The sequence below is a fragment of the Haplochromis burtoni genome, unplaced genomic scaffold (assembly GCF_018398535.1).
Source record: "Haplochromis burtoni strain Fernald_Lab_line unplaced genomic scaffold, NCSU_Asbu1 Contig_277, whole genome shotgun sequence".
In the NCBI taxonomy this organism is placed as follows: Eukaryota; Metazoa; Chordata; class Actinopteri; order Cichliformes; family Cichlidae; genus Haplochromis; species Haplochromis burtoni.
Window position 1 is genome coordinate 175,436 of NW_024582638.1, and position 9,606 is coordinate 185,041.

A 9,606-nucleotide genomic window follows, 5' to 3' on the forward strand; every position below is an offset into this window, starting at 1 on the left:
CACACACACACACCCTCACACCCCCCCCTCCACCCCCCACCTCCACAAAGCATACACTGTGAAGTAAAACTACTCTCTCAGCACTTAGCATGTGAAGCCTCAGTTGAGTGTGTGGTTTTCGCTCAGAAGTAAAAAATCTTTCACACTGACATAGTTGTCTTATCCTGGCTTGGCAGCCTTATTTCACACCTTTTTCTTTTCTCTTGGGGGGGTCGGGTGGGGTGGGATAGGGGACGGAGTAGAAGGCTCCACGTGGGAATAAATGAAGCTGTAGTTCTCCTGTTGTTTAGACTGGGGCCTGGAATTTGTTTTGATTGAGTCACGGGCCTATTGTGTCGTGGTTTGGCCAGCTGCGGTAACAGCATGAGGGTCCAGTCTCATGGCTTTTTTGTGATGACTTCTCTACTTCCTCTCTTCCTCTCCTCCACCCCCCTCCATCCCCCCCCCTCCGGGGGCTCCTCGAGGCATTGCAGCCTCTCGGAAGAGGCAAAAAATATGTGACCTCCATAAAACCCTCCCCTTGTGAGATGCTTATCTGTGAGTTATCAGAATGAAAGCGCCCCAGGTAACACGGCGCAGGCAGGCAAAGGGCGGAGCGTCAAAAGGAAGTCGTGTTTATTATTAAAGGAGGCTAAACGACTATCCCAGCTCTTCTTCCACTCGTTTTCGCAGCCTCGTTTCGCCCTACTCCACCTCTTCCTGCTCCACTCCTCTGTCCTGATGCTGAATGTAAGTGGCGGTGGAGGCCCTTTGAAGCGAGACCACAGCAGAGGGAACAGTCATTGTGCAGGCCCTTTGAATGTGCCGCACCACCACCACCCTCCTCCCTGACATCCCCCGGTTTGCAGTGGCTCAGACTGAGCTGTGCGGGGGCACACGGCCAGACTTCACCCCCAGCAATGCCTCCTCAGATGTGGGCAACACCTCACCACTCCTCCCCACACCCTCCTGTGCTCCCCCCTAGTCTCACCCACACATGCCTGAGGTTTGGGCTTTTGGGTGACTCCCCCTCTTCCTATTCCCCCATTTGACCACAGCCAGACCCCACCCTTCCTCACGCTCCAATATTTTATGCAGGCACGTTTTTCGCTTCTCATATTTCTTTTTAAACTGTTCGTTTCTGATAATGCTTGTGGAACCAATACAAACCAATGTTTTCACTCCCCCCCTCCCCCTTTTTTTAATGGATATTTCCTTTCATTGCCATCTCTTCCAGGTGTTTCTTCTAATGGGCCGTCTATTACTGTTTTTCCCCTTTCCTCCAACATTTTTTTTTTGCTGTTAAGAGCATCACTGTAACACTTTTTATAGAGCTGTGGCTCCTTTGAAAAGCTGCCACCCAAGCTGGTTGTGCGATACAAGGCCAAGGTCATAGCCGAGACACTCCAGCACACCAGGCTCAAGTCTGGGCCTGAGAAACAAAGCAGCTTAGGTAATCTGCCTGCACTGCTGGCTTGTTTACAGCCTAAAATCATCCAACTGTACTTGTTTCTTGCCCTGTCAGAGAGCAATACAAGGAAAGTCTAAAAAGGTGATTCCTGCTCAGTAGCATCAGTGGACACATCTCCCAACCACAGGGTCTTTCCTCTCATGGTAGAGTCTGCACCTTGGCATGCTCTGGAGACACCCCTCTCCACTTGACTTATTTTTAGAGTAATTTAGCAATTCAGCAATGTTTTCCTTCTTAATGGTACTGAAAAGAAACCCCAGCGCTTTTGTGCTGGGATTGAGGGGAGCTGAAGGGAATAGGGGTGGGTGGGGTGACGGGATGGAGGTCAGGGGGCTATAAGGCGTGTGGGTCCCAGCTGCGGGTGCTTTGATTCGGCCCGAGAGGTGAAAGCGGCGATTGAGGCGCGAGGCCGTGCCAGTTATCTTAACCTCCCACACTTCAAAAGCCGGGCAAGGGCTCGTCCCACTCCTTCCTCCCTCCCTCACATAGAGGCAAAGGAATTGGGGGAGAGTGAGAGAGAGAGAGAAAGGGGGGAGACTAAACCTTCACTCACCCTCTGAACAGAGGAGCGTTTCATTTCCTGCAAAAAAGACCGGCCAACATTCCTGAGCACTAATGTGGACGGAGGCGGAGGAGGAGACGGAGGGAGGCGAGAAGAGAGGAGGGGTCAAGTTGCTCCTGAATCCAAGTGTTTGTGTCGGCTGGACCTTGTGAAACACTGGCCTGGTGCCCCCTATAACCAACCACCACCACGCAAGCACACACCCCTGCTGTTAGCACTAGCTCTTTTTGAAAGACTCACACACACGCAGACACACACACACACTTCTCACCCGCCACCCCTCAGGACTCTTCCCCAGGCAGGAAGGCCAGCGCTTTTCATGTCTGCGGTGGGGGGAAGGAAAAATGCTCCCCAGGAAACTGGGTGCAGGGCCGGGCGTGCGGGTCCGCTTTGAGATCCTAGGATGAAAAGAGGGAGGGCGGCGGAGGTAAATAAAAGCGACAGGAGCTCTCTCTTTTTCTCTGAGCCATGTGTTCCTTTCAGTTTCTGTCCTGTGCCGCTCGGGGGTCAGCTCTCTTTGGGAAAGGTGGCCTCTGTCCCGTTCTCTTTTATCCACATGTGGTGAAGCAGTCAGCGTGGTGACGCGTGTTTGTGTGTTTGTGTGTTTGTGTGTGCTTAAGACCGTTTTAAGTGTTAAGATGTAGCGAACAGCAGTAGCACTCGCCTGACTTCACTCTCGGCTTTGCCACGAGGGAGAAGCAAACTAATACCGTTTCTCTTTCGTTTCTCTACCGTCTTCACAAAACATCCATCTTTTTAGTCACAGGAGACATCCATCCACCTCTGTCTATGCCTCTCCACTTTGATCACTGATTCTATTTGATGCTGCTTGGGTCTAAAATAACTCTCCTTGGCTTGTCAATAACTGAAGCTAACTTTGTTATGTTAGCCCAAGCTTGGATCACGAGAGGGGGAAAGAACACTTTTGCAGCTTGACAAACAATTTTCCCTCGTCAGGGAACCGGGGCCGATTTCATGAAGGTCTTGTGAAGTGGAGTCGCGCAACATTTTTACACCCTCGTGTCGACCTCTGCCTGAACCACGCAGGTTTGGGTAATTAACAACATAGCTACATGAACTATGGCAGTCTCCTGTGCAGGATAGTGCGTCTGTGAGTCAGGTGCCTGTTGTGCGACATAGTTTACATGATAGACACAGTTCTCACGTGCCTCTTAAGACTGCAGACCCTGTGGAGGTTTACCCGAGCTCATAGGGACACAGCTGGGGTGATAAGTACATCCTGTCGCTTTTGAAATTATAAATATTGTACATGACTGGTTTTTACTAGTACTAGTAAATAACACACCACACTGGAGATGTGAGGGGGATATTATGTTTTGGCAAAGCTTTTTCTCTAACACTCCAGTTAAAGATGGAACACATTTTCCCCAAAGTCACATGTTCAAGATTATTCACATTGAGAAGAAAAGACTACTGTTATTATGTGATAAAGTTCTGCTATAACTTTGATTGGACACAAATATAAATATTCAAGCTGTCATCAGCTTCACTGTCATCTGGTCAGTCGATTAATATCAGCTTTAGCAATACACGGGCACTAAATATGTATAGTCTTTAAAAGTACACAAGTGCTCTTAATAGGTTGTCCTAACAGAGGGGTATACTGAAAGAAAATTCAACACAGTCAGGCTTTCTTTGCATTAGCTGGCTTGACAAAGCCTAAATCCACAGTAAGAGGTGATGGGCTTTAGGGCAGTGGTTATCAGCTTTCTTTGTTAAGCCCAGTTCTTTGCTTCGGGCTCTATACTCGCTCACATAAAAAAGGGGGCGTTCCACATGCCATGCAATGCTTTTTTTTTCCCCCCCACAAAATGATCCCTATGAGTGTCTCCTACTCAGATTGGAGATGTTATCAGATGATTATGATGATAGCACACAGAGCAACCAAAATAACCAAATTTACTCGAGTTAATGTATTTTATCACAGCTGTTCGTTTTTGGAGCTCTGCAACTTTATGCGCTGGCACCAAATTAAAAACCAAATCTGAAACTAACTAACATTTATGCGGGCAAATTCCAGTAACTTTACAGCTGGGACATCATTTGGTGTTTTCTACGTAAGTTATGGCTAAACAAATTGCACGCACAATGAAACACATTCTCTCAGCAGAGAATCTACATCACTCTTAAAACATGCTGTTAATAAAAGAACCCGTAATAACATGATGCAACTGATTTTCAGATCTGCTCATGACCAGGTAATGTGTTTAGCATAAGTTAGCTTGGTGATTTATCCAGGTTTAAAGAGAGCCGCTTCTGTCTTTAGGCTCAGTGTATCTGGCTAACTTGGTAATCTTGCTTCACAGTACACTCTTTAAGCTGAGCGACTGGAGGTACTACTTTCTGAGTCTGTTAACTGTCTGTAAAGTAGAAGAAACACACTGTAGCAAAAGGACTTGTAGTGGTGGAAGCTAATTAGATGAAGCAACACATTAAAAGTTAATAGTGATCCATATAAAACACTAATCCTTCTGCAGTCACAGATATCTTGTAATGTATTAAGTACTGTATTCTGCATAAACCTGTGATTCCTCGCCTATTGTCAAAAACAGATTGATGTGGCACAGTAGACCGGGGTCAGTCATAGGCTACACTTGCTTGTAAATGCCACTTTGAAGCTATTACAAATATGCTGCAAGCGTGGGATCAAATAATAGTACCTGCTGGCATTTTTCTAATGTGGGATACGCTTGTCTACCACCTATAGAACCATGAATGCGCTCTTATGTTGTCCCAAGACCAGAAGCGTGGGTGTTCAGACAGACCCAGAATTTCCTTTTTCTTGTTTTCCCGTCGCCCACCTGCAATGGCAGCATAAATGTCAACCAGAAGAAACACAATTGGGCGCTCAACCTCAGCGTGAGAGAGAGAGAGAGAAAGAGAGGGAGCATGAGAGGAGGAATGAGCAAAGAAGAGCGCAGCACTGCCAGCTGGGTCAAGGCAACCCCCACGTTACATGAGATCAAAGCTAGACCAGCCCACATCCTGCCACTGACCTATAAGGCCTCTGTAGCTCAGAGGCTCCACACTGCTGCAAAGAGTTTCATTCAACCAGCTTTGACACCACGAACTGAAAGCAAATGATTGATTATGTAGATGCTGATGACAGATAATTTGTTCCCACCCCCTTGAACTAAGGGGAGCATGCTTGCATGGTGAGACACATGGGAGTCACCCTGAGTCATCTCGATTTGTCTTGTCTGCTTTTTGATGAACAGTGTGAATATAACTCATGTTTTGGCATGTGGTGTTCACAATGCAGCAGTTTTGGGGTTTGTTTTTTTTCGTGTACAGATCCAGTCATTTCTTTTATTCCCTTTTCTTCTAGGAGGAAAACGCAACAGTTTCTCCACATGCAAAGCAAAGGCAGCAGCTTCAGGCCCTCTGCTAGAGATGGAGGCCTGTTAGATCCCATGAAGACCCTTAAATCTCCAAAACCGAAGCCTCCAGTTCTCAGAGAAACCCCCACAGCACCCCACAACCCCCCCGTCGATACCCTGCCTAACCCTACCCGCTTTCCTTTGCCACCATCACATGCCACCGCCGTCACCAGAATCACTGTTTGACTCTACTTCCTCCCTAAAGGCGCCTGCTGTAGAGACACTGAACCGAACTGACCGAGACAATCATGATTATAGTAGGAGCACCCTCACGTAACCGTGCCGTCTCACTCTGAAAGCATCGAGTTAACATCTGTGTGGTTATTTTCATTTTAATATGTATATTTTTTATTTTTGTTTCGTCAGTTTTCCTTTTCAATGTTGGCTTTACTGCAAATCTGTGGCACTGCACTGAAAAATAGCAGCAATTGTGATGTGTGCACAAATGCCCCCCTCCCCCACTCTACACTGCCCGTAACAGTCAAAACACCTGCTACTAAGTTATTCTAAGTTATTTTGCCACCTCTTTTTCCCCTTTGTGTAGTTCATTAGGCTGTAATTTACTTCCCCGCCCCTTGTGTTTCTCTCACTGGGTTTTTTTTTTGTTGTTGTTGTTGTTGTTGTTTTTTTTTGGTTTTTTTTGAGAGACCATTTTGGGGGTTTGCCACCACCCCCCACCCCTCCATCCCTGACTGACCAAACACCTCTTTCTAGACTGCACTAAGGAAGATGGAGGGATCTCATCTTGTCCAAGAAACGCCCTCAAGATTTCTAGTTCGTTGCTGACGACCAGTTGGTGCAAAAAAAGGATCAACATTTTGGATTTGCTTTTCATTTTAGACTGAATATTATTTTTGAATGCCTTTTATTTGTATCCTGAACCCTTGTTCAGTTTCTTGGTGTATATTTCTGTGATTATTTTTCCCCTTTGTTTAATATGGTTTTTGTTTTGTTTTTTTTATATATATAGTGGTATATATGAAAATAAGCTTTGGACACAGGAAAGCCATTTTTCTTGTTGAAGCGTCTTGCAGAAAATTGAAACTTAAGGCTTCTTTTGATAACTATTTGTAACAAATAGTGACCTCGAGTCTTGCTCAGATGTAAAATAATGCTCAGTATGTGTACTTTTTAAACTGTCAGGATTATGTCAATTTTCTTGGTATTTTTGCAGGCAACATTAGGACAAAGGCGAGAGTGACAGCTCAGAGGCCTATATTTTATTGTTCTAAAACATGACATATGAAGCAGAAATATATATTTACCCCAGCACTTGACAGTCTGTCTTTTATTGCAATGGACCTTTTTGTCTTTTCTCTCTGGTAGCTAATAGTGTGGTCTTTAGCCATGTTGTTTATTCCATGCAAACATCTCTGTAACATCTTGATTTTAATGCTCTATTTTTAGTATTACTTGATTAATTCCTTTTTTTTCTAAAGTCTCATGTTTTAGGTCACTGTCATCTTGGTATAGCATTTTTTTTTCTTTGCTTCCCAAGTGGTCATATTTGAACCGTTTCAACATGTTTTGTTTTTTTGTTTTGTTTTTTTAAAGAAAAACAATAAAAAGGCACCATTGGCTCATTTGATCACTTGTGTGGTGGAAAGACCAGAGCTAGATGTGCCAGATGTAACATTCTGTGTGTCGTCATTGGAGCGTGCAGTTTTAGCACTCGCAGGCAGCAGTGACACTCGGTGGTATGACACGGATAAAACATGACATCGCTTTGCTTTTGCGTTGGAGGAAACTTATTAAAAAGCTTAAAGAAGCTGACAAGCAACCAAAAGTCTTGAACAACTCCTTAATTTCTTTGCATTGTTATATGAAAATGGGGAAAGAGGTCTAGAGACTTACTGAAAGTTGTGCAAAGAAACATGGAAATGTAGTATATAAATTAAACAGAGTTTGTACAGTTCTAACAAGCTTGAAAGTCCATATGTGGCATGGCCATCTTTATACTTCAGTACTGGCTGAACTGTTCCTTTTTCCTGACCTTATAATGTGGCACACCTCAGCCTTTTATTCCCATTTCCCCTAATAGCTGCTCTTCCACTGAGACCATTTCTAAAGAGGGTTCAGCGAACAGTAACAGTAACTGTTTCTTAAGGAAGTAGACGTTCATCTGCTCTAGTTTTTTATGTATGTATGTATGTATGTATGTATGTATTTATTTTTGCCACTGCCACTTCTTCTGTTCTTCCTCAAATCCTTGAAGGACACACTGCACACTATGCTGTGATATGCCAGGTTTTTGGCTAACAGCTCTCTGGCTAAGAAATCACCTTGTTAGTGCAAAAATTCAATTTCTTGTTTGTCAAGCTTTGTCCTTTTTTTTTTTTCTTGTGTAGATCTGACTAAAAATAATGGTAACAAATTATGTGTTTTTCCAGCAAGCTGCTGATAACAGCACAAAAAGATGCTTTAAGTCCCTAAAAATAGTATTTTAAATTGGTAATTTGCCAACTATAACAGGGACCTCTCTTGACTTAAGATGCCATTTATGGTTGAATGACTCAATAGTCAGTGGTAAGTCACTTAACAAACAAACAAAAGCATTGCTTCGAAAATGACCAAGTACAAAGATTGGATCAAAAATGGCTGAAAACGCAACCAATGTTCAAAGAAAAACTTTGAAAGACCTTCAGAAAGCCTGAACTATTGTTCAAGAGCACTTAAAAAAACAAACAAACAAGCTAGAAGATTCTTGGAAGCTAAATATAAAGAAATGAGACACAAGACTTTTGAACAGTACTGTATATTAAAGTAGTAGTGCTAGCAGTGCTGCTGTGAAAATATAATCTTGGAGTATCTGAGCCTTTAAAGAAGAACAAAAACTACAGTTGAGTAACAAGTTTCCAGATGTAAAAATTGCACAGTTATCGAATTTAACAGTCTTCAGTTAAAACTCTTATGGTGATAAAATTCATTTTTAAAGTAAATCGATCCCTTTGATTAATTTGAAATGTCTTAAATCCAAAGAACCGAATTGTGACCCTGCAGTCTCATCAAGGACCATTTCAAGTGAAACAGCACCACCTTGTGTTTGTGTTGGGTTAACAAGACATGGAAACAATTGAGAATGTGTCAAGTGCTTTATGACAGCATCTGCAAAGTATTCATTTTGTGCTCACATTTAATTTGAGTTTAAAATGGATAAAAACGTCCACAGGTTTATGTGAAAATAGTCTTTTATTTGTACAGTACTTTTCAAAACATAGCTACAAGATTAAAACAAAAGATGTGAATAACAGAATACATGAATACAATACAAATACATTTGTGAATAATAAAAATAAGGGAATGACAGCAAACCCACGTAATCACTAAAAGCCTAAAAACAGTTAACTGTGTAAGATGTAGCCAGTGTAGTCTGGCAGCTGTCACTGGCCACTTTTTTAGGTACACCTGTTCAACTGCTTATTAACGCAGATCTGCACATTTATAATCTGCCAATCACATGGCAGCAACTCAGTGCGTTTAACCATGTAGACACGGTCAAGTTGCCCTACCGTCGCTCATACCGAGCATCAAAATACAGAAGAAAAGTTATTCGATTCTAGAGTCTCCCTGAGTATTGCTGCTGACACTGTTAGTATAGCCATCTTTGGATGGCCATTTCCAACATGATGATAGGCCAGATCATCTCAAGCTAGTTCCTTCAACATGACAATGAAGTCACCAGATCTCAATCCAGTAGAGCACCTTTGGGTTGTGGTGGAGCAGTAATACAGCCCCCAAGTTTTGGTCGAATTTACCAACATTTACTTTGTATTCTGATAGCATAATTTGTGCCTCGATTCTTTTAAAATACACTGTAGATAACCATTTCTTGCAAAAACACTGTCATTTATTTCTCCTTTGAAAACAGTTATCACTCTGTTCCACTGTACTTACATTTATAGGTATGAATGGGAATTGCTGTATTATAAAACACTAATAAATTTCTTAGCAAAGCAATTAAATGATGAGTGAATTATTTACCAAGTGAATTATTTAAATTCACTAGAAGAACCATACCCCCCATCCCTTTTTAATTTTTTAAAAATCTAATATGTTTGTTTGCATATGTGATGTTCTCCAAGTGTAAAAAAATAACAACAAACAAACAGGCAAACAAACATCCAGATACAAATTGGATAGCATAATGTTGCAGTGGATTTAATCTAAACTAACAATATTTGCTCCTTCACTTT

General features: G+C 42.8%; 1 protein-coding gene across 6 annotated transcripts in view; it reads left to right on the forward strand.

Annotated features, from left to right (window-relative positions):
* Nucleotides 1–7,048, forward strand: part of lef1 (lymphoid enhancer-binding factor 1) — a 43,176-nt gene extending 36,128 nt beyond the window's left edge. For all 6 annotated transcript variants that reach the window (XM_042227711.1, XM_042227712.1, XM_005939996.3 and 3 more), the window contains one exon: nt 5,362–7,048. In XM_042227711.1, the coding sequence (XP_042083645.1) occupies nt 5,362–5,441 (80 nt within the window). In that variant the 3' untranslated portion in view covers nt 5,442–7,048. The remainder of the gene's footprint in view (nt 1–5,361) is intronic.
* The last annotated feature ends 2,558 nt before the right edge of the window (nt 7,049–9,606 follow it).